The sequence below is a fragment of the Daphnia magna genome, unplaced genomic scaffold, assembly GCF_020631705.1.
Source record: "Daphnia magna isolate NIES unplaced genomic scaffold, ASM2063170v1.1 Dm_contigs210, whole genome shotgun sequence".
Lineage (NCBI taxonomy): Eukaryota > Metazoa > Arthropoda > Branchiopoda > Diplostraca > Daphniidae > Daphnia > Daphnia magna.
The window spans coordinates 91,002-117,694 of NW_025533178.1; the positions used below are offsets into that span (position 1 = coordinate 91,002).

At 37.6% G+C, this 26,693-nt stretch overlaps 2 protein-coding genes and 1 pseudogene across 2 annotated transcripts; all 3 read left to right on the forward strand.

Moving 5' to 3' along the window:
* Nucleotides 1-331: 331 nt before the first annotated feature.
* LOC123467635 lies at nucleotides 332-5,003 on the forward strand. The gene is made up of 4 exons (XM_045167495.1): nucleotides 332-884; nucleotides 928-1,333; nucleotides 1,414-4,951; nucleotides 4,998-5,003. Exons 1-4 carry the CDS (start codon nucleotides 332-334, stop codon nucleotides 5,001-5,003), a joined length of 4,503 nt encoding a protein of 1,500 aa, XP_045023430.1.
* Nucleotides 5,004-5,243: 240 nt separating this feature from the next.
* On the forward strand, nucleotides 5,244-6,060 carry LOC123467631 (annotated as a pseudogene).
* LOC123467636 lies at nucleotides 5,936-6,582 on the forward strand. Its single transcript, XM_045167496.1, has one exon. It carries the CDS (start codon nucleotides 5,936-5,938, stop codon nucleotides 6,545-6,547), a length of 612 nt encoding a protein of 203 aa, XP_045023431.1. The 3' UTR covers nucleotides 6,548-6,582.
* Nucleotides 6,583-26,693: the final 20,111 nt, after the last annotated feature.

Sequence of the window (26,693 nt, forward strand, 5' to 3'; positions counted from 1 at the left end):
TCGTCACGCCACCTACTGAGAGAAGGGAGAGACGAAAAACTTTCACTCTCCAGCAACACCGGCAGAGGCGCTGCAATCAAAACTTGAAGCAGCCACTCTCCAACAACAACGGCAGAGGCGCTGCAATCAAAACTTGAAGCAGCCACTCTCCAACAACACCGCAAGAGGCGCTGCACTCAAAACTTGAAGCAGCAACTCAATCAAAAAACACCGCAAGAGGCGCTGCACTCAGAACTGGAAGCAGACACCTCAAGCAAACAACAACAAAGACAGGCTAAACAATAAAAAAAAAAATTTTTTTAAATATTTTCTTCATCCAATCACACCCAAGATGACCACCCCAACGAACGAAACATCCCGGAGGGCCATCAAGGGCCACGTCAGACGCTGGATCCACAACATCCAGCAATACGACATCGTACAAATAGACCTAACAATCTACAATATATTGCTAGGAGCTGAAACCAGTCTAAAAAGCATGCAAGCTAAATACAATCGACTCTCAGAAGCGGTCGCCAGAGACATGGATGCATCAAACGCGACCCGTGCACAATTCGATGCCGAGGTCGAAAGCGTGATCGCTCTGGAGGATGAGTGCAACGCAGCATACGTGATCGTCAGGCGAAAAAAGGATGAATTCAAAGCACTCAAAGAAGCTGAAGAAAGAAAACGGCAAAAAGCCGATCAAGACGCCATCAGGGCCAAAGAAAAGGCCGATCAGGACGCCATAAGGGCCCAAGAAAAAATGAATCAAGACGCTGCAAGAGCACAAGAGAGAATCATCCGTCAACAAGAATTTCAAGATCAACAGAACTTGTTCCGACAACTGATTGCCGCCATTCCAGCAGCAGCTGCACTAGGAGCACCAGCAGCTCCAGCCAGCAGCATCGACTAAGCTCCCAAAACGTCAAATTAAACCATTCAAAGGGGACGTGCTCGAATGGACGGCCTTCTGGGAAGGTTACAACGCAGCCGTCCATGAATCAGCCATTCCGGCAGTTCAAAAATTTGGATATCTTAAAGACTACTTGAAAGGTGAAGCACAGCTGTGCGTGGAGAACCTTGAGCTGACAGACGCCAACTACACCGTTGCAGTGAATCTACTGAAGGCGATGTACGGCAAACCAGACGTCCTGATCGAGGCCCACACCCACAAATTAGCCACGCTGCAACCAGTGAAAGACATGGCTGATACCGCGGCGCTCAGGTGCTTCCAGCTGACTATCCAGTCACATATCAACGCGTTGGAGACACTGGGAGTTGCAAGAACGAGCCACGGATGCCTCCTTGGATCAAGCATTTTACGCTCGATCCCACTCAAACTTCAAGAAAAGTGGGCAGAATCCGCAACAAACAAGGTAACAGACATTGATCAAGTGTTAAAATTTATCGAAGAGCAAGTTGAAGCTGCAGAGCGACTCAGCCGTCTGAGAGCTACTACACCAAAGCCGGCCCAAAATTCTCCGCAACCGAAACCGAAACCAGCAACAACACCGACAGCTTCCCAGCTCGGAGTCAGCAGCAAGCCGACTCCACAAACAAACCATCCAAGCAAAACAAGAAGAAATGGCAGCCCACCACCACCAAGGAGAGAAGCGACAGCATCATCTTCAAGAAAGCCAATGCTGCCCTGCGTGTTCTGCAAGGAGATGCATTGGGCCACGAATTGCCCAATGGAGCTGAAAGAAAAAAGGCAGTCATCACCAACGAAAGAAGATGCTCAAACTGCTTCGGTCGACACGAGACCACCGTTTGTTTCAATCCCCACAGGTGTCAGCGATGCCGTGCAAAGCACCACACATCCTTGTGTGCCGAGAAAGATACCAGATTCGGATCCTCAACCATAATCCCAAATAAACCGGCCGCTGGAAGCAGCTCAACTACAGCGTGCGCAAGCTCCTTTGGTGAGATTATTCTCAAAACAGCAACCGTTTACATTTTAGGCCCATACGGAAAGCAGATCCGAGCAATTCTCTTCCTCGACGACGGCAGCCATAGAACATGGATTAAAAAGCAGATTTCAAGAGAACTTCAACTGAAGATAATCCAGGTGGAACAAATCGCGACCAGGGCCTTCCGCCAGACAGAGGCCCCTCCAGCAGAAACTCACAACGTGGTCGAAATGACGGTGCGGGGCACCTGGCCAGGAGCCCCAACGGTGCGCATAGAAGCTTTGGAGGCAACCGACAAAGTAGGAAGCACCGGCACGTACCAAACTACAGAATTTGCAAGAAAGCTGTGGTTGGAAAATGAAAATTTGGCAGACGACCGCTTCGAACGTGAAGGAGGAGACGAGGACGTCGGAATTCTTGTTGGAATGGACCAAATGTTCAACATCATGTTCAACGAGCCAGCAATTACAAGCCCGTGCGGACTCAGAGCCTACAGTTCGAAACTTGGAAAGGTCATCGGCGGTCCATCCCAAGAAACAACATCGAAGCAAAGTCAATCAATTGTCAGTCAACTACTAATCAATTCAAATTGCTCTCTACCACAGATCACCTCAAAGCCATCAGAAATTTTTAACAGCATCCAATCAAACAAGTCGGAAAGCAGGGAGACAGGAAACTCCAGTCTCCTTCCACTACCAGAAAATTCTGAACAAATCTGCTTTTTCGACTCAACAAAAGAAAGAAAAAGGTTTGAAATGGAGAAGTTAAATTTTGATATGTCGTTATTTTGGCGTCTAGAAAATTTCGCGAACTTAAACGACTGCGTTGCTGTGGAGAAGGACGATCAATTCCGCTCCTTCTGCAAAGAAATCACGCGATTTGAAGACGGCAGATATTGCACGCCAATACCATGGACAACTGACAGATGGAGACTGGAAATCAACCACCAGATGGCAGCAGTAAGACTGAGAAGCATGCTGCACAAGCTCCGAAAATCTCCAGTCGACTTGGCCAACTACACAAAAGAAATCGAACAACTCATAGCAAACGGATTTGTGGAAGAGGCTGATTTCAATTACGATGGCCTCCACACTTATCTACCGCATCATCCAGTCTACCGAACAGACAAGGCCACCACAAAAATCCGACCAGTTTTCGACGGCGCCGCAAGATCCAAATATGGACCGAGCCTCAACGATGTTCTGGAGACCGGACCAAATCTTAATCCTGATCTCCTCTCGGTCTTAATGCGCTTCCGGATGAACCGGATCGCCTGGATTGCGGATATCGAAAAGGCCTTTCTCAACATCGCGCTGCAGCCCGAAGACGCTGAAGCTGTCAGATTTTTATGGCCAAGAAAACCGGAAGAACCCAACTCCGATTTCATCGCGTACAAATGGAAAAGAGTTCCATTTGGGCTAAGCTCAAGTCCATTCCTTTTAAGAGTCACTATTAACAAACATTTGCTCTCAGTCAAATCTAGATTTTCTACGACAGTCGAGCAGATAGAAGAGCAGCTTTACGTAGACGACTACCTCGGAGGAGCAGACGACGTGCCAACAGCCATAACTACGGTAGAAGAAACCGTCACGTTATTCTCAGAGGCCCAACTCAACATGAGGAGCTGGGCAACAAACAACAAGCAGCTCCGTGACTTTCTCACCGAAAAAGAAATGTCGAACCAGATTGTCGGAATTCTTTCACCCACAATAGACGGCCAGCAAAAGGCACTGGGTCTTAGATGGGACACGAGCTCCGATTCATTTAAATTTGACCCTACATCTATAATGGAAGCAGCCGTGCAGATAGGAGAAAAAATCACCAAAAGAAAAATTCTGAGCATATCAGCAAGGATATTCGACCCAATTGGTTTCCTAGCTCCTACAGTCCTACTTTTAAAAATAATTTATCAAAAACTTTGGGAAGGAGACATAGGTTGGGACGATGACGCCACACCCGAAGTGAAGAACACCTGGAGCAGCATCATGAAAGGCCTGAAGGATCTACATCATTTGGAGATCCCACGATGGATTGGATATTCAAAAACTTCCATCGTCTCCGCAGAAATTCACGTGTTCGGCGATGCATCAGAAGCAGCCTACGGAGCAGTAGCCTACGCACGGCTCCGACTGGAGAACGGAATTCCCTACACCATCCTCCTTGCAAGCAAAACCAGAGTGGCACCTCTCCCAAAAAAGAAAGTAACGTTACCCAGACTCGAACTACTAAGCTCTTTGTTAGCAATTCGTTTAGGAGAGAAAATCCGAACCTCCCTTCACACCGAGTCATGGAAAACGACTTACTGGACAGACTCCCTCGTCACACTTGGATGGATACGAGGAGATCCTTACCGTTGGAGACCGTTCGTGCGAAACCAGGTGGAAACCATCAGAAAATTTTCCAACGCGGATTGGTGGAGACATTGCCCCGGATTGGAGAATCCAGCCGATCTCGCTTCGCGGGGAGCGCCAGCGCATGCGCTGGTGGAATCGAAACTTTGGTGGCACGGACCAGCCTGGCTGACAGAAGGAGAAAGCGAATGGCCGAATTCTCCAGAAAACCACTCCACCGAAACTCAAGAGAAAATCGAGGAAGAGGAGACAAAGAAAACGGCAACTGTCTCCTTTGCAGCAGTCGAAACAGCCCAGCCGATTGAATGGTACCTCGACAAAACCTCTACATGGACAAAACTACTTTTCAGAACAGCCTGGGTCCTCAGAGCACTCAACCGTATGAAGAAAAGAACGCGCGACCCAGGACTTGAACTAAAAGAAGTCATTACAGTCGCCGGAAAAGAAATAACGATCGACAAGGTAGTCACCGAAGAGCTGAACGAAGCGGAGCTAGCCATCTGCAGACAGCTCCAAATAGAACGCTATCCCAAAGCTTTTCGGACACTCCAGCTCGGACTGCAGATTCACCCAAAGGAGAAAATCGCATCGCTCCGACCGGTCTGGGACAATCGAGATCGACTCATCCGAGTCACTGGAAGAGTGGCGCTCGCCCTCAGGGATCGAGACATTCAACCACCGATCCTTCTCCCAGCAAACCATCCTGTTGTAAAAATGTTAATAACTAACAAACATGTATTTAATTCACACACAGGAGTAAAGACGACACTGTCAGAACTGAAAGAAAAATATTGGATCGTGAAAGGACGCCAACAAGTGAGAAACGTTTGGTTCGCCTGTGTGAAGTGCCAGAAGCTGACTTCACCTCCTTTCCGACAAATAGCAGCGCCGCTACCAGCCAACCGACTCCGCGATGCCAGGGCATTCGAAATAACCGGAACCGATTTCGCTGGCCCGCTGTACTACAAAAACACGACTCCGAAAAGGAAATCCAAGTCGGCGCCATCCGTCGAACAAGTCATTCCGGAACCTCCACCAGAAGAAGAGAACCCGGATGCAGCGGAGCTTCCCACCGAAGAAGCTCCCGAAGAAGAAGACGATGGCGACCAACCGGATCCGACACAACAAGTCAACAAAAAGCAACCCAAAAGTTACATGTGCATCTTTACTTGTGCCGTGACGAGAGCGATTCATCTGGAGTTAACCAAGGACATGACGGCTCGCTCCTTTCTGTTAGCTTTCCGTCGATTCTCCGCCAGAAGAGGCCCAGTGTCAGTGATGTACAGTGACAACGCCCAAACATTCCGCTGTGTGTCTCGATATCTTAAAAACATTCGATCCGACCCATCCGTTCACGACCTCCTCGCCATGAGAAGAACCAGCTGGATCTTCTCTGTTAGCCTCGCTCCATGGTGGGGCGGATTTTGGGAGAGGATGGTGAGGATCACAAAAGATCTTTTGAGACGATCCAACGGGCGCGCATGTCTCGCATACGACGAGCTGGAAGTGAGTTTAATCGAAACGGAAAGTGTGATTAACGCGAGACCGTTGAACTACATTGGCGAAGGAGTGGACGATCCGCTCCCGATCACTCCGAATCAGTTTCTCAACAATCGTCGTTCAACTTGTGCTACGCCGGAGCCAGCAGTCAACCTATTGGCTCCCGATTCAACAAGTGAACTACTTAAGAAAATGGATCAGAACAGGCGTGACTACGTCAGCAACTTGTGCTCGCGGTTCGTCTCCGATTACCTGATGCAGCTGGATAATTTTCACGCAAAGGGAGCGTCGGGTAGAAAAATCCGCGTCGGAGAAGTTGTCGTAATCCACGACAAACTTTCCAAACGACTCATGTGGAAGACGGGAGTAGTCAAGGAATTACTCCCCAGCTGCGACGGCTTAGTCCGATCCGCGATCGTCAAGTTCCCATCCGGTAATTTATTAACCCGAGCCATTCAATGTTTGTATCCCGTAGAACTTAGAGAAGATCAACCGGAAGATGTGGAGATCGCAGACGGTGTATTGAATCCGGAGCCAGCTGAAGCAACTGCTCCGCAATTTCCAAATCCACCCGATCCGGCTCCATTCCCATTGCTTCCGATCGATCCAGCTGACGTCGAAGAAGATGATCATGTGGCCAATCCGGCCGCAACTGACGTCGGCGAGGTCGAGGCCCAAGGCATGGGCTCTGGTGGGGAGTATGTTGGAAACGAAAGACGTCCCCAACGGCCGACGATGAGATCCGGCCGAACAACCAGGATTCCGGCCCATTTACGGGAATACGATCTTCGGGGCCCCCGATAGGTGGCCCCTTGTCACCCGCCCGACTGTACTGATTCTTTGTGCCCTTTCCCCCCCTGGTGTCAATGTCATATTTTGGAGGGGGTCGGGCCGGGAGAGTCTCAAGCTATCTATCCAACGAGTCAGACAATACAGTCAGCGTCGCAATCTCAAACTTGTGTCATCAACTTTAATTATTTACAACTCAATTCGGTAAGGTAACGCTAGACACACGATTCCTTCCGAACAAACAGATTCACATTGAATACAAGTATATTTGATTCTGTTTACATATAGAAGTAAAAACTCATGGTATAACAGTGTATTCACATTGAATACAAGTATATTTGATGCTGTTTACATATAGAAGTAAAAACTCATGGTATAACAGTGTATTCACATTGAATACAAGTATATTTGATGCTGTTTACATATAGAAGTAAAAACTCATGGTATAACAGTGTATTCACATTGAATACAAGTATATTTGATGCTGTTTACATATAGAAGTAAAAACTCATGGTATAACAGTGTATTCACATTGAATACAAGTATATTTGATGCTGTTTACATATAGAAGTAAAAACTCATGGTATAACAGTGTATTCACATTGAATACAAGTATATTTCATGCTGTTAACATATAGAAGTAAAAACTCATGGTATAACAGTGTATTCACCTTGAATACAAGTATATTTGATGCTGTTTACATATAGAAGTAAAAACTCATGGTATAACAGTGTATTCACATTGAATACAAGTATATTTGATGCTGTTTACATATAGAAGTAAAAACTCATGGTATAACAGTGTATTCACATTGAATACAAGTATATTTGATGCTGTTTACATATAGAAGTAAAAACTCATGGTATAACAGTGTATTCACATTGAATACAAGTATATTTGATGCTGTTTACATATAGAAGTAAAAACTCATGGTATAACAGTGTATTCACATTGAATACAAGTATATTTGATGCTGTTTACATATAGAAGTAAAAACTCATGGTATAACAGTGTATTCACATTGAATACAAGTATATTTGATCCTGTTTACATATAGAAGTAAAAACTCATGGTATAACAGTGTATTCACATTGAATACAAGTATATTTCATGCTGTTTACATATAGAAGTATAAACTCATGGTATAACAGTGTATTCACATTGAATACAAGTATATTTGATGCTGTTTATATATAGAAGTAAAAACTCATGGTATAACAGTGTATTCACATTGAATACAAGTATATTTGATGCTGTTTACATATAGAAGTAAAAACTCATGGTATAACAGTGTATTCACATTGAATACAAGTATATTTGATGCTGTTTACCTATAGAAGTATAAACTCATGGTATAACAGTGTATTCACATTGAATACAAGTATATTTGATGCTGTTTACATATAGAAGTATAAACTCATGGTATAACAGTGTATTCACATTGAATACAAGTATATTTGATGCTGTTTACATATAGAAGTAAAAACTCATGGTATAACAGTGTATTCACATTGAATACAAGTATATTCGATGCTGTTTACATATAGAAGTAAAAACTCATGGTATAACAGTGTATTCACATTGAATACAAGTATATTTAATGCTGTTTACATATAGAAGTAAAAACTCATGGTATAACAGTGTATTCACATTGAATACAAGTATATTTGATGCTGTTTACATATAGAAGTAAAAACTCATGGTATAACAGTGTATTCACATTGAATACAAGTATATTTGATCCTTTTTACATATAGAAGTAAAAACTCATGGTATAACAGTGTATTCACATTGAATACAAGTATATTTGATCCTGTTTACAAATAGATGATTAAACTCATGGTATAACAGTGTATTCACATTGAATACAAGTATATTTGATGCTGTTTACATATAGAAGTAAAAACTCATGGTATAACAGTGTATTCACATTGAATACAAGTATATTTGATCCTGTTTACATATAGAATCAAAAACTCAAGGTATAACAGTGTATTCACATTGAATACAAGTATATTTGATGCTGTTTACATATAGAAGTAAAAACTCATAGTATAACAGTGTATTCACATTGAATACAAGTATATTTGATCCTGTTTACATATAGAAGTAAAAACTCATGGTATAACAGTGTATTCACATTGAATACAAGTATATTTGATGCTGTTTACATATAGAAGTATAAACTCATGGTATAACAGTGTATTCACATTGAATACAAGTATATTTGATCCTGTTTACATATAGAAGTAAAAACTCATGGTATAACAGTGTATTCACATTGAATACAAGTATATTTGATGCTGTTTACATATAGAAGTATAAACTCATAGTATAACAGTGTATTCACATTGAATACAAGTATATTTGATCCTCTTTACATATAGAAGTATAAACTCATGGTATAACAGTGTATTCACATTGAATACAAGTATATTTGATCCTGTTTACATATAGAAGTAAAAACTCATGGTATAACAGTGTATTCACATTGAATACAAGTATATTTGATTCTGTTTACCTATAGAAGTAAAAACTCATAGTATAACAGTGTATTCACATTGAATACAAGTATATTTCATGCTGTTTACATATAGAAGTATAAACTCATGGTATAACAGTGTATTCACATTGAATACAAGTATATTTGATCCTGTTTACATATAGAAGTATAAACTCATAGTATAACAGTGTATTCACATTGAATACAAGTATATTTGATCCTGTTTACATATAGAAGTAAAAACTCATGGTATAACAGTGTATTCACATTGAATACAAGTATATTTGATCCTGTTTACATAAAGAAGTAAAAACTCATGGTATAACAGTGTATTCACATTGAATACAAGTATATTTGATCCTGTTTACATATAGAAGTTAAAACTCATGGTATAACAGTGTATTCACATTGAATACAAGTATATTTGATGCTGTTTACATATAGAAGTAAAAACTCATGGTATAACAGTGTATTCACATTGAATACAAGTATATTTGATCCTGTTTACATATAGAAGTAAAAACTCATGGTATAACAGTGTATTCACATTGAATACAAGTATATTTGATTCTGTTTACATATAGAAGTAAAAACTCATAGTATAACAGTGTATTCACATTGAATACAAGTATATTTGATCCTGTTTACATATAGAAGTAAAAACTCATGGTATAACAGTGTATTCACATTGAATACAAGTATATTTGATGCTGTTTACATATAGAAGTATAAACTCATGGTATAACAGTGTATTCACATTGAATACAAGTATATTTGATCCTCTTTACATATAGAAGTAAAAACTCATGGTATAACAGTGTATTCACATTGAATACAAGTATTTTTGATCCTGTTTACATATAGAAGTAAAAACTCATGGTATAACAGTGTATTCACATTGAATACAAGTATATTTGATGCTGTTTACCTATAGAAGTATAAACTCATGGTATAACAGTGTATTCACATTGAATACAAGTATATTTGATGCTGTTTACATATAGAAGTAAAAACTCATGGTATAACAGTGTATTCACATTGAATACAAGTATATTTCATCCTGTTTACATATAGATGTAAGAACTCATGGTATAACAGTGTATTCACATTGAATACAAGTATATTGGATGCTGTTTACATATAGAAGTAAAAACTCATGGTATAACAGTGTATTCACATTGAATACAAGTATATTTGATCCTGTTTACATATAGAAGTAAAAACTCATGGTATAACAGTGTATTCACATTGAATACAAGTATATTTGATGCTGTTTACATGTAGAAGTAAAAACTCATGGTATAACAGTGTATTCACATTGAATACAAGTATATTTGATCCTTTTTACATATAGAAGTAAAAACTCATGGTATAACAGTGTATTCACATTGAATACAAGTATATTTGATCCTGTTTACAAATAGAAGTAAAAACTCATGGTATAACAGTGTATTCACATTGAATACAAGTATATTTGATGCTGTTTACATATAAAAGTAAAAACTCATGGTATAACAGTGTATTCACATTGAATACAAGTATATTTGAATCTGTTTACATATAGAAGTAAAAACTCATGGTATAACAGTGTATTCACATTGAATACAAGTATATTTTATGCTGTTTACATATAGAAGTATAAACTCATGGTATAACAGTGTATTCACATTGAATACAAGTATATTTGATTCTGTTTACATATAGAAGTAAAAACTCATGGTATAACAGTGTATTCACATTGAATACAAGTATATTTGATCCTGTTTACATATAGAAGTAAAAACTCATGGTATAACAGTGTATTCACATTGAATACAAGTATATTTGATCCTGTTTACATATAGAAGTAAAAACTCATGGTATAACAGTGTATTCACATTGAATACAAGTATATTTGATTCTGTTTACATATAGAAGTATAAACTCATAATATAACAGTGTATTCACATTGAATACAAGTATATTTGATTCTGTTTACATATAGAAGTATAAACTCATAGTATAACAGTGTATTCACATTGAATACAAGTATATTTGATCCTGTTTACATATAGAAGTAAAAACTCATGGTATAACAGTGTATTCACATTGAATACAAGTATATTTGATCCTGTTTACATATAGAAGTTAAAACTCATGGTATAACAGTTTATTCACATTGAATACAAGTATATTTGATTCTGTTTACATATAGAAATATAAACTCATGGTATAACAGTGTATTCACATTGAATACAAGTATATTTGATCCTGTTTACATATAGAAGTAAAAACTCATGGTATAACAATGTATTCACATTGAATACAAGTATATTTGATTCTGTTTACATGTAGAAGTATAAACTCATAATATAACAGTGTATTCACATTGAATACAAGTATATTTGATCCTCTTTATATATAGAAGTAAAAACTCATGGTATCATAGTGTATTCACATTGAATACAAGTATATTTGATCCTATTTACATATAGAAGTTAAAACTCATGGTATCACAGTGTATTCACATTGAATACAAGTATATTTGATTCTGTTTACCTGTAGAAGTATAAACTCATAATATAACAGTGTATTCACATTGAATACAAGTATATTTGATTCTGTTTATATGTAGAAATATAAACTCATAATATAACAGTGTATTCACATTGAATACAAGTATATTTGATCTTGTTTACATATAGATGTAAAAACTTATGGTATCACGATGTATTCACATTGAATACAAGGATATTGGATTCTGTTTACATATAGAAGTAAAAACTCATGGTATCACAGTGTATTCACATTGAATACAAGTATATTTGATCCTGTTTACATATAGAAGTTAAAATTCATGGTATCACAGTGTATTCACATTGAACACAAGTATATTGGATTCTGTTTACATGTAGAAGTAAAAACTCATGGTATCACAGTGTATTCACATTGAATACAAGTATATTTGATCCTTTTTACATATAGAAGTAAAATTTCATGGTATCACAGTGTATTCACATTGAATACAAGTATATTTGATCCTGTTTACAAATAGAAGTTAAAACTCATCGTATCACAGTATATTCACTTTGAATACAAGTATATTTGATTCTGTTTACATATAGTTAAAACTCATGGTATCACAGTGTATTCACATTGAATACAAGTATATTTGATTCTGTTTACATGTAGAAGTATAAACTCATAATATAACAGTGTATTCACATTGAATACAAGTATATTTTATCCTGTTTACATATAGAAGTAAAAACTCATGGTATCACAGTGTATTCACATTGAATACAAGTATATTTGATCCTGTTTACAGATAGAAGTTGAAACTCATGGTATCACAGTGTATTCACATTGAATACAAGTATATTTGATTCTGTTTACATGTAGAAGTAAAAACTCATAATATAACAGTGTATTCACATTGAATACAAGTATATTTGATCTTGTTTACATATAGAAGTAAAAACTCATGGTATCAGAGTGTATTCACATTGAATACAAGTATATTTGATTCTGTTTACATGTAGAAGTATAAACTCATAATATAACAGTGTATTTACATTGAATACAAGTATATTTGATCCTCTTTATATATAGAAGTAAAAACTCATGGTATCATAGTGTATTCTTGAATACATGTATATTTGATCCTGTTTGTTGGAATACGTAAGCAAACACACAATAGGTGGCAACACAAACGGGAGTGGTGGCAGCACAACCGGGAGTTCTCTCGGCCTTCTACCTTAACTGTGCAGTGCTCTAACTTGTCTTTTTTTCTCTCTTCTTCCCGTCTGCTGAAACCACGCTGTCACTCGTCAACTTGTATCAAACCTTTTCGTATCAAGAAATCAGGTCTAAAGTTATTCTTCTGTGTTCCAAATCTCGTAGTATCGAGACTCTTGAGTTTTTCCTTTGTTCATCCGAGTTGATCAGACTCAGGTAATTATCTCTGTAATTCAGTCTCATGTATTGCATATTCTATGTACACATTTCGATATGCATTGAAGAGATGTACTTTGCCTGTACAGTCAATACAGAAGCCTGTGTTTATTCAAAACAGAAGCCTAGTTGAATCCTTGTCTACTTCGAACAGGTTATGGGCCCAGTGCACACCTTCCAAAGACAAGATGGCAAATTCACCAACTAGAGAAGTCAGCCATGTGATCAAATTCAACGGCAAGAACTTTCCCCTCTGGAAATTTGGATGTTGGCTCAAACTTGAGCAACACGACCTCGTGCACATTGTAAATGGAAATGAAACACTTCCAGAACAGGTATACATTTTTCACAAAGCACACAGTGTCTGTCATTTGAGATTATCCCTACTCGTATCAACCCAAGATAGACTTGAGGAGCATCACATGTTGCATGTTCATGGCAAGTCGTACCATCACCCATATTCACCTCCATTATCTCCCAAATGCAGCATTGAACGTGTAGCTTTTATACAATTTACAATACTGTCAATATTCATGAACCTCTTTTTCGTTCAGGAACTGAATGATGAAGGAGAAGTAATTAACTACGTGGCGATAAGCGACTGGATGAGAAAAGATGTCCTTGCACGCAATTATCTCGTTGCAACGATCGAGCCTCAACAGCAAAGAACGCTTATCAACTGCAGAACTGCTTTCGAGATGTGGACTCGTCTTTCTGCACAGCACCTTCAGAATGCTGCGGAGAATCAGCACGTGCTACAACACAGATTCTACGAATATCAGTACCAACCGAGCCATGATGTGATGTCCCACATCACTGAAATCGAGACCCTGGCATCACAATTGAGTGACGTGGGCGCGCCAATGACTGATATTCAGATCATGACAAAAATAATATGCACGCTCCCACCGAGCTATCGAAACTTTGCAACCATATGGGACAGTGTACCAGTAAACGAACGCACGATGTCACTCCTCACATCGCGGTTGCTGAAAGAAGAATCCAACACTTTGCGCTGGTCAAGAGGTCAACAAGACGCGGCCGATACCTCATTCTTCGCCCAGAATTATCCAAACACCTATGCACCAAGTCCGCGTGAATCAAGAGGTGGTCGAGCGAGTCGAGGCAGAGGCGATAGAGGAAGAGGCGGCCACCACCGCAATGGTTCAGCAAGATACCGGCCATACGTGAAGTGCACATATTGCAATAAAGATTGGCACACGCATGAAGAGTGCCGAAAACGAAAGCGAGATGATTTAGCCAAATCAAACGCCACCGGAGCCGCAGTGACCGATTTTCTCCCGATGAACAGAATGTCTTTGAAACAGATGTCGGATCGACCAAATCAAGACACATCAGAAGCCAATCAAGACCACAGCTTTATATCGAACTCCACCTGCTTCATAGCGCGACGCTCTCAAGATTGGTTTGCCGATTCCGGCGCGACGCAGCATATGTCAGATCAACGAGAATTCTTCAAAGAATTCACAGCCGTGGAACCCAACACGTGGTTCGTGAAGGGTATAGGCGGTGCTCAACTCCAAGTACACGGTCAAGGCAGTATTGAATTCACGGCACTTGTAGATGGAACCAAACGGACAATCAAAATCGAAACGGTCCTATTTGTGCCTAATCTTGGAGTCAATCTGCTCTCCATAGCCGCAGTAACAGAAGTCGGCGTTTCAGTACACTTCATTGAATCCAACGTGAGCTTCAATCAAAATGATACCGTCGTGATGGTCGGTGAGCGCATTGGCAGAACACTTTACCACTTGGCCATCACAGTTGACCCACCTTGTGACTGGGCATGCTTCACGACACCTGCCCCGCCATCTATCGACGTTTGGCACCAACGACTAGCGCACACAAGCACCAAAAAGATACGCAAGATGGCGTCTCTACAAATGGTAAATGTCCTTATTCTACCCATTGATGATGTATCACGCATTCATCCCTGCACAGGCTGTATGTCAGGAAAAATGGAGCGCTCAAAATTCAAATCAGGAAGAACGAGAGCGATACAAGTTGGTCAGCTCATACATTCCGATGTATGCGGGCCTATGCACGTGGCCACGCCTCGAGGATCAAGATATTTTGTTCTTTTTTCTGATGATTTTAGTGGTTACCGAAGTGTCTTCTTTCTTAAACAGAAATCAGAAGTAGCTGACTCCTTCCGTGAGTACGTGAATCATCTGCGAACCGAGACTGGCCAAATGGTTCACACGCTGAGAGCCGACAACGGTGGAGAGTTTATAGGACATCACTTCAAAGAATGGCTATCCAACCATGGAATCAAACTAGAGACGTCGGCGCCACACACCCCAGAACAAAATGGTGTATCCGAACGAGCTAATAGAACCATAATGGAAGCTGCCCGATGCCTCATCCATGCCAAGAACGTTCCCCTGGAACTGTGGGGAGAGGCCATTGCCTGCGCCGTTTACACGCTAAACCGTGTATCCACCAAGACGGCCCCCAACACTCCATACCAAAACTGGTTTGGCACAAAGCCAGACGTCTCCAATTTAAGGATTTTTGGTTCCACTGCGTACATCCACGTACCTAAGGCAGAAAGAAGAAAACTCGACTCGAAGAGTGTCACCTGCCATTTCGTTGGGTATTGCGCCACACAAAAGGCCTACCGATTCTGGGACCCAATCACAAGAAAAATCAGGATCAGTCGTGACGTAATCTTCAACGAACAAGTTTTTGACACATCAAGACAAGACCCAACATCTGATAATGATTTTGCAGCGAGACGTCTTCTTTTAGGCCCATTAGCCAGCGCACCCAAAGAAGCCATGCCAGAAAACGATGTCGATACCACGCCTTCTCCGCCGCACAACGAAAATAATCTTTCAGATCCAATCTTGCTACCAGAATCTCCTACTATTGACCTTTTTCCACCAACACCTTCTGTAGATTATCCACCTTCCATATCTACCACTCCAGAAGCCAATCCTCCGTCGCCTAATATCCATTTACAGGACGATGTCAACACCAACGCTCCGAACAGTCACGTTCGCCATTCCAAATATCCTCTTCGAATTCGTGAGCCGAAAAGACGATGGGATGAATCACTTCTTTCAGCAGCCGAATCATGTGAGCCCAAGACCTATCTTGATGCCATGACCTCACCTGATCACCTGCACTGGAAGCAAGCAATCCAGGAAGAATATGATTCCCTTTTACGCAATCAAACTTGGACTTTAAAGCCACTTCCACCCAGCCGATCTTTAATCAAATCCCGATGGGTCCTCACAATCAAGCCGGGCGTACGTGGCACTGTTCCCCGCTACAAGGCAAGACTAGTCGCCAAGGGGTATTCTCAGCGTTATGGCGTAGACTACGAAGAAACCTTCGCTCCATTGGCAAAACAGGACACTCTTAGGTTAATTCTGTCATTCGTCGCAGTCTACGATCTTGAAATGCGGCAGCTGGACATCAAAACAGCTTTTCTCTACGGTGAACTGGAGGAGGAATTATATCTGGAGCAACCGGAAGGCTTCATTACTGCTGGACAAGAAAACATGGTATGCCACCTACACAAATGCCTGTATGGTTTAAAACAGGCATCACGCGTATGGAATCGACATTTCGATGCCTTTCTCCGCAAGTTTGGTCTCGTCCCAAGCGAATCTGATCCCTGTCTCTACCATCGCCACCACAAGGAGGAGTTCACCATGGTCATCATATGGGTGGACGATGGCCTGGTTTGTAGTAACAGCAAAAAAGCAATATCTGATATAATAAATTATCTTGCAGACCACTTCGAGATGAGATCATCTGAGGCCAACCACTTTGTAGGCCTATCAATCTTCAGAAACCGAAAAGAAAAAACGCTCTACCTGGCACAGTCGGAATACACTGAAAAAATCTTGCAACGTTTTCACATGGACGGATGCCATCCTGCTAGTCTACCAGCCACTCCTGGAGTTTTCCTGAATAAAGAAGAAAATCTTAAGAAAACGATCCAAGTTCCCTTCAAAGAGGCCATTGGATCACTCATGTATTTGATGCTGTCATCGCGCCCAGACATAGCTTTTGCTTTAAATCAAGCTTCACAATTCTGTGAAAACCCACAAGCAGCACACTGGGCAGCCATTAAGAAAATCTTCTCATATCTACAAGGGACAAAAGACTACGGTCTACGCTATGGTCCCTCATTGGTCGCTCCTGTTGGTTACTCGGATTCAGATTATGCTGGAGACATCAACACCCGACAATCAACTTCAGGTTTCATCTTTCTCCTGAACGGGGGCCCAATAGCCTGGAGCAGCCGTCGTCAGCACTGTGTTGCCCTCTCCACCACTGAAGCAGAGTATGTGGCTGCATGTGAAGCAGCCAAGGAAAGTGTATGGTTGCGGCGCCTTCTACTCGAAATAATCCCTGATTGGAAACAACCACTACCTTTGCTCTGTGATAACATTTCCTCAATTGAACTCACCAGGAGCCCCAAATTCCACCAGCGGACCAAACACATCGACGTCCGTTTCCATTTTATCAGAGCCCAGCAAGAAGCAAAAGAAATCGACGTGAAGTACACTCCAACTACTGAACAGCTGGCAGATCCATTCACCAAGCCATTACCGAATCCTCGCTTCTCTATTTTACGCAAGGCGATTGGTATAGTGCCAGTCCCCGATTTATAATATTTTTCCTTTTTAGAGAGAGAGCTAACAGACCATCGGAGAAACGCTGATATTTTTTTTTCATCACGAAGAAGTTCAAACATTTATTTTATTTTCCCATACAACCTTCTCTGTCTTTCTCTCCTCTTTAAAAAAAAAAAAAAAAAAAAAAAAAAACAACAAAAACATCAAAACTCTAGATTTAGCCATCGCACCTGTACGTATGTTTGAGGAGGAGTGTTGGAATACGTAAGCAAACACACAATAGGTGGCAACACAAACGGGAGTGGTGGCAGCACAACCGGGAGTTCTCTCGGCCTTCTACCTTAACTGTGCAGTGCTCTAACTTGTCTTTTTTTCTCTCTTCTTCCCGTCTGCTGAAACCACGCTGTCACTCGTCAACTTGTATCAAACCTTTTCGTATCAAGAAATCAGGTCTAAAGTTATTCTTCTGTGTTCCAAATCTCGTAGTATCGAGACTCTTGAGTTTTTCCTTTGTTCATCCGAGTTGATCAGACTCAGGTAATTATCTCTGTAATTCAGTCTCATGTATTGCATATTCTATGTACACATTTCGATATGCATTGAAGAGATGTACTTTGCCTGTACAGTCAATACAGAAGCCTGTGTTTATTCAAAACAGAAGCCTAGTTGAATCCTTGTCTACTTCGAACACTGTTTACATATAGAAGTTAAAACTCATGGTATCACAGTGTATTCACATTGAATACAAGTATATTTGATTCTGTTTACCTGAAGAAGTATAAACTCATAATATAACAGTGTATTCACATTGAATAAAAGTATATTTGATTCTGTTTACATGTAGAAGTATAAACTCATAATATAACAGTGTATTCACATTGAATACAAGTATATTTGATCCTGTTTACATATAGATGTAAAAACTTATGGTATCACGGTGTATTCACATTGAATACAAGGATATTGGATTCTGTTTACATATAGAAGTAAAAACTCATGGTATCACAGTGTATTCACATTGAATACAAGTATATTTGATCCTGTTTACATATAGAAGTTAAAACTCATGGTATCACAGTGTATTCACATTGAATACAAGTATATTGGATTCTGTTTACATGTAGAAGTAAAAACTCATGGTATCACAGTGTATTCACATTGAATACAAGTATATTTGATCCTTTTTACATATAGAAGTAAAATTTCATGGTATCACAGTGTATTCACATTGAATACAAGTATATTTGATCCTGTTTACAAATAGAAGTTAAAACTCATCGTATCACAGTGTATTCAAATTGAATACAAGTTTATTTGATTCTGTTTACATATAGTTAAAACTCATGGTATCACAGTGTATTCACTTTGAATACAAGTATATTTGATTCTGTTTACATGTAGAAGTATAAACTCATAATATAACAGTTTATTCACATTGAATAAAAGTATATTTGATTCTGTTTACATGTAGAAGTATAAACTCATAATATAACAGTGTATTCACATTGAATACAAGTATATTTGATCCTGTTTACATATAGAAGTTAAAACTCATCGTATAACAGTGTATTCACATTGAATACAAGTATAATTGATTCTGTTTACATGTAGAAGTCTAAACTCATAATATAACAGTGAATTCACATTGAATAGAAGTATATTTGATCCTGTTTACATAAAGAAGTAAAAAATCATGGTATCACAGTGTATTCACGTTGAATACAAGTATATTTGATCCTATTTACATATAGAAGTTAAAACTTATGGTATCACAGTGTATTCACATTGAATACAAGTATATTTGATTCTGTTTACATATAGAAGTAAAAACTCATGGTATCACAGTGTATTCACATTGAATACAAGTATATTTGATCCTGTTGACATATAGAAGTTAAAACTCATGGTATCACAGTGTATTCACATTGAATACAAGTATATTTGATTCTGTTTACATGTAGAAGTGTAAACTCATAATATAACTGTGTATTCACATTGAATACAAGTATATTTGATTCGGTTTACATGTAGAAAAATAAAATCATAATATAACAGTGCATTCACATTGAATAAAAGGAAATTTGATCCTGTTTACATAAAGAAGGAAAAACACGTGGTATAACAGTGTTTTCACATTGAATACAGGTATATTTGATTCTGTTTACATGTAGAAGTATAAACTCATAATATAACAGTGTATTCACATTGAATACAAGTATATTTTATCCTGTTTACATATAGAAGTAAAAACTCATGGTATCACAGTGAATTCACATTGAATACAAGTATATTTGATCCTGTTTACATATAGAAGTTAAAACTCATGGTATCACAGTGTATTCACATTGAATACAAGTATATTTGATTCTGTTTACATGTAGAAGTAAAAACTCATAATATAACAGTGTATTCACATTGAATACAAGTATATTTGATCTTGTTTCCATATAGAAGTAAAAACTCATGGTATCACAGTGTATTCACATTGAATACAAGTATATTTGATTCTGTTTACATGTAGAAGTATAAACTCATAATATAACAGTGTATTTACATTGAATACAAGTATATTTGATCCTCTTTATATATAGAAGTAAAAACTCATGGTATCATAGTGTATTCTTGAATACATGTATATTTGATCCTGTTTACATATAGAAGTTAAAACTCATGGTATCACAGTGTATTCACATTGAATACAAGTATATATTGTATTCTGTTTACATATAGAAGTAAAAACTCATGGTATCACAGTGTATTCACATTAAATACAAGTATATTTGATCCTGTTGACATATAGAAGTTAAAACTCATGGTATCACAGTGTATTCACATTGAATACAAGTATATTTGATTCTGTTTACATATAGATGTAAAAACTCATGGTATCACATTGAATACAAGTATATTTAATCCTGTTTACATATAGAATTAAAAACTCATGGTATCACAGTGTATTCACATTGAATTCAAGTAAATTTGATCCTTTTTACATATAGAAGTAAAAACTCATGGTATCACAGTGTATTCACATTGAATACAAGTATATTTGATCCTGTTTACGTATAGAAGTTAAAACTCATGGTATCACGGTGTATTCACATTGAATACAAGTATATTTGATTCTGTTTACATGTAGAAGTATAAACTCATAATATAACAGTGTATTCACATTGAATACAAGTATATTTCATCCTGTTTTCATATAGAAGTTAAAACTCATGGTATCACAGTGTATTCACATTGAATACAAGTATATTTGATTCTGTTTACATGTAGAAGTATAAACTCATAATATAACTGTGTATTCACATTGAATACAAGTATATTTGATTCTGTTTACATGTAGAAGTATAAAATCATAATATAACAGTGCATTCACATTGAATAAAAGGAAATTTGATCCTGTTTACATAAAGAAGTAAAAACACGTGGTATAACAGTGTATTCACATTGAATACAGGTATATTTGATTCTGTTTACATGTAGAAGTATAAACTCATAATATAACAGTGTATTCACATTGAATACAAGTATATTTTATCCTGTTTACATATAGAAGTAAAAACTCATGGTATCACAGTGAATTCACATTGAATACAAGTATATTTGATCCTGTTTACATATAGAAGTTAAAACTCATGGTATCACAGTGTATTCACATTGAATACAAGTATATTTGATTCTGTTTACATGTAGAAGTAAAAACTCATAATATAACAGTGTATTCACATTGAATACAAGTATATTTAATCTTGTTTCCATATAGAAGTAAAAACTCATGGTATCACAGTGTATTCACATTGAATACAAGTATATTTGATTCTGTTTACATGTAGAAGTATAAACTCATAATATAACAGTGTATTTACATTGAATACAAGTATATTTGATCCTCTTTATATATAGAAGTAAAAACTCATGGTATCATAGTGTATTCTTGAATACATGTATATTTGATCCTGTTTACATATAGAAGTTAAAACTCATGGTATCACAGTGTATTCACATTGAATACAAGTATATATTGTATTCTGTTTACATATAGAAGTAAAAACTCATAATATAACAGTGTATTCACATTGAATACAAGTATATTTGATCTTGTTTCCATATAGAAGTAAAAACTCATGGTATCACAGTGTATTCACATTGAATACAAGTATATTTGATTCTGTTTACATGTAGAAGTATAAACTCATAATATAACAGTGTATTTACATTGAATACAAGTATATTTGATCCTCTTTATATATAGAAGTAAAAACTCATGGTATCATAGTGTATTCTTGAATACATGTATATTTGATCCTGTTTACATATAGAAGTTAAAACTCATGGTATCACAGTGTATTCACATTGAATACAAGTATATATTGTATTCTGTTTACATATAGAAGTAAAAACTCATGGTATCACAGTGTATTCACATTAAATACAAGTATATTTGATCCTGTTGACATATAGAAGTTAAAACTCATGGTATCACAGTGTATTCACATTGAATACAAGTATATTTGATTCTGTTTACATATAGATGTAAAAACTCATGGTATCACATTGAATACAAGTATATTTAATCCTGTTTACATATAGAATTAAAAACTCATGGTATCACAGTGTATTCACATTGAATTCAAGTAAATTTGATCCTTTTTACATATAGAAGTAAAAACTCATGGTATCACAGTGTATTCACATTGAATACAAGTATATTTGATCCTGTTTACGTATAGAAGTTAAAACTCATGGTATCACGGTGTATTCACATTGAATACAAGTATATTTGATTCTGTTTACATGTAGAAGTATAAACTCATAATATAACAGTGTATTCACATTGAATACAAGTATATTTCATCCTGTTTTCATATAGAAGTTAAAACTCATGGTATCACAGTGTATTCACATTGAATACAAGTATATTTGATTCTGTTTACATGTAGAAGTATAAACTCATAATATAACTGTGTATTCACATTGAATACAAGTATATTTGATTCTGTTTACATGTAGAAGTATAAAATCATAATATAACAGTGCATTCACATTGAATAAAAGGAAATTTGATCCTGTTTACATAAAGAAGTAAAAACACGTGGTATAACAGTGTATTCACATTGAATACAGGTATATTTGATTCTGTTTACATGTAGAAGTATAAACTCATAATATAACAGTGTATTCACATTGAATACAAGTATATTTTATCCTGTTTACATATAGAAGTAAAAACTCATGGTATCACAGTGAATTCACATTGAATACAAGTATATTTGATCCTGTTTACATATAGAAGTTAAAACTCATGGTATCACAGTGTATTCACATTGAATACAAGTATATTTGATTCTGTTTACATGTAGAAGTAAAAACTCATAATATAACAGTGTATTCACATTGAATACAAGTATATTTAATCTTGTTTCCATATAGAAGTAAAAACTCATGGTATCACAGTGTATTCACATTGAATACAAGTATATTTGATTCTGTTTACATGTAGAAGTATAAACTCATAATATAACAGTGTATTTACATTGAATACAAGTATATTTGATCCTCTTTATATATAGAAGTAAAAACTCATGGTATCATAGTGTATTCTTGAATACATGTATATTTGATCCTGTTTACATATAGAAGTTAAAACTCATGGTATCACAGTGTATTCACATTGAATACAAGTATATATTGTATTCTGTTTACATATAGAAGTAAAAACTCATAATATAACAGTGTATTCACATTGAATACAAGTATATTTGATCTTGTTTCCATATAGAAGTAAAAACTCATGGTATCACAGTGTATTCACATTGAATACAAGTATATTTGATTCTGTTTACATGTAGAAGTATAAACTCATAATATAACAGTGTATTTACATTGAATACAAGTATATTTGATCCTCTTTATATATAGAAGTAAAAACTCATGGTATCATAGTGTATTCTTGAATACATGTATATTTGATCCTGTTTACATTTAGAAGTTAAAACTCATGGTATCACAGTGTATCCACATTGAATACAAGTATATATTGTATTCTGTTTACATATAGAAGTAAAAACTCATGGTATCACAGTGTATTCACATTAAATACAAGTATATTTGATCCTGTTGACATATAGAAGTTAAAACTCATTGTATCACAGTGTATTCACATTGAATACAAGTATATTTGATTCTGTTTACATGTAGAAGTATAAACTCATAATAAAACAGTGTATTCACATTGAATACAAGTATATTTGATCCTGTTTACATATAGAATTAAAAACTTATTGTATCAAAAGTGTATTCACATTGAATACAAGTATATTTGATCCTGTTTACATATAGAAGTAAAAACTCATGGCATCACAGTGTATTCACATTGAATACAAGTATATTGGATTCTGTTTACATGTAGAAGTATAAACTCATAATATAACAGTGTATTCACATTGAATACAAGTATATTTGATTCTGTTTACATGTAGAAGTAAAAACTCATAATATAAAACTGTAATCACATTGAATACAAGTATATTTGATCCTGTTTACATATAGATGTAAAAACTTATGGTATCACGGTGTTTTTACATTGAATACAAGGATATTGGATTCTGTTTACATATAGAAGTAAAAACTCATGATATCACAGTGTATTCACATTGAATACAAGTATATTTGATCCTGTTTACACATAGAAGTTAAAACTCATGGTATCACAGTGTATTCACATTGAATACAAGTATATTGGATTCTGTTTACATGTAGAAGTAAAAACTCATGGTATCACAGTGTATTCACATTGAATACAAGTATATTTGATCCTTTTTACATATAGAAGTAAAATTTCATGATATCACAGTGTATTCACATTGAATACAAGTATATTTGATCTTGTTTACAAATAGATGTTAAAACTCATCGTATCACAGTGTATTCACATTGAACACAAGTATATTTGATTCTGTTTACATGTAGAAGTATCTCCTACCTTTATAAAACCCAAGGGTACTTTGTGGGCGGAGTTTGTTTGTGAATCTGTCTGTCTGTGTGTTTGTTTGTCCGTTCAAGGTCGTGTAGGCGCACGCTGCCATTGGTTGGACGGCGTCACGTGCTTTTTTTCTACCTGCGAAAAGGTTCGACTACCTGCAAAAGGTTGAACTGCCGCCAGCTAGGCTTAACCTTTTCCTTTCACTTTTACGTCCCTTTTACCATTGGTTCAACTGCCGTCACGTGCTTTTTTTCTACCTGCGAAAAGGTTCGACTACCTGAAAATGGTTCGACCTGCCGCCAGCTATGCTTAACCTTTTCCCTCTTTCCGCTTTTCTACACTGTAGCTATTCCCCACACCGCACTCCGCATTTCATCTACCCCGACTCCACCATAATGGCCGACGTCAACCATATGCCCAGCACACAGTCTTCACGTCAACGGTAATAAGATTATATACACGCTGAATCACCAATTACACCACCAATTAACAATTATTTTCCAACAGGTCCGTTGGTAACGTTCTATTTTGAAGAGACTGCAGCCCCATAACAACCAACAATTCATTGTTTTCATTGCCTGTCGTTGTCATTGTCTGTGTTTCATAACTACCTCAAGAGACTGTTCCATTTGACAGCCCTGAAATAACCACCAATTCATTGTTTTGGTTGACAGCTCCATTTGCTGTGTCTCAAACTCCACCTTATGAGACTGTCCCATTTTGCATCCACCAGACACTATTAGAGAACATTCTCTTTTGCATCCTTTAAACAGTCCCAAATTAATTTGTTTCCACCAGCTCCTTATTCTGCATTCCAACACTTCTTAGAGACCGTTCCCTTTTGCATCCTCTACCAAGCCCCAATTCATTGTGTTTCCATCAGCCCCATGGACTGCATTCCAACACCCTTTAGACAACGTTCCCTTTCACCTTCTTCAAACAAGCCCCATTTCTTTGTGTTTTCACCAGCTGTGTTGACTACATTCCAACACTTTTCAGAGACCGTTCTCTTTTGCATCCCCCCAAACAAGCCCCAATTAATTGTTTTCACCAGGTCTATTCATTGCATTCCAACACTTTTAGAGACCGTTCTCTTTTGCATCCTTAAAACAAACCCCAATTGATTTTGGTTCCATCACCTCTGTAGGCTGCGTTCTAACACTTTTAAGAGACCGTTTCCTTTATCACCTCTCAAATAACCATCATTGCATTTTGTTCTCAACAGCTCCATTTACAGCGTTCCAACACTTTTAAGAGACCGTTCCCTTTTGCATCCCTCAACCAACAGCTATTGGATACTGTTCTCAACAGCTCCCCTGACTGCGTTCCAACACTTTTAAGAGACCGTTCCCTTTTTTACCTCTCAAAAAACCATCATTGCATTTTGTTCACAACTGCTCCACTGACTGCGTTCCAACACTTTTAAGAGACCGTTCCTATATGCATTCCTCAAACAACCACCAATTCATTGTATTCTGATGAGCTTTTTTGACTGCATTCCAACACCTTTGAGAGACCGTTCCCTTTTGCATCCCTCAAACAAGCCCCAATTCATTTTGTTTTCTCCAGCTCCATTGACTGTGTTCCAACAATCTTCAGAGACCGTTCCCTTTTGCAGTCCTCAAACCACAGCTATTGGATACTGTTCTCAACAGCTCCACTGACTGCGTTCCAACAGTTTTAAGAGACCGTTCCATTTTGCAGCCCTAAAACAACCACTATTGCATACTGTTCTCAACAGCTCCCTGTTGCGTTCCAGCACTTTTAAGAGACCGTTCCCTTTTGCAGCCCTCAAACAACCACCAATGCATTTTGTTCCCAACAGCTCCACTGACTGCGTTCCAACACTTTTCAGAGACCGTTCCCTTTTGCATCCCCCCAATCAAGCCCCAATTCATTGAGTTCTTACAACTCCTTAAGAGACCGTTCTCTGTTGCATCCAAACAAGCACCAATTCATGTTTTCTTAACATGTCTATTGACTGCGTTCCAACAACCTTTAGACACCATTTCTTTTCTTATCCCTCAAAGAACCATCATTGCATTTTTTTTCTTAACAGCTCAATTGAGTGCGTTCCAACGCCATTAAGAGATTGTAAACTTTTGTTCCAGTGCACGTGC

Coding starts and splice junctions, on each gene's coding strand:
- LOC123467636 (XM_045167496.1), top strand. CDS start 5,936: ATGGATCAGAACAGGCGTGACTACGTCAGCAACTTGTGCTCGCGGTTC.
- LOC123467635 (XM_045167495.1), top strand. CDS start 332: ATGACCACCCCAACGAACGAAACATCCCGGAGGGCCATCAAGGGCCAC. Junction 885..927: donor ACCAGCAGCTCCAGCCAGCA/GCATCGACTAAG, acceptor AACCATTCAAAG/GGGACGTGCTCGAATGGACG. Junction 1,334..1,413: donor CCACTCAAACTTCAAGAAAA/GTGGGCAGAATC, acceptor TTGAAGCTGCAG/AGCGACTCAGCCGTCTGAGA.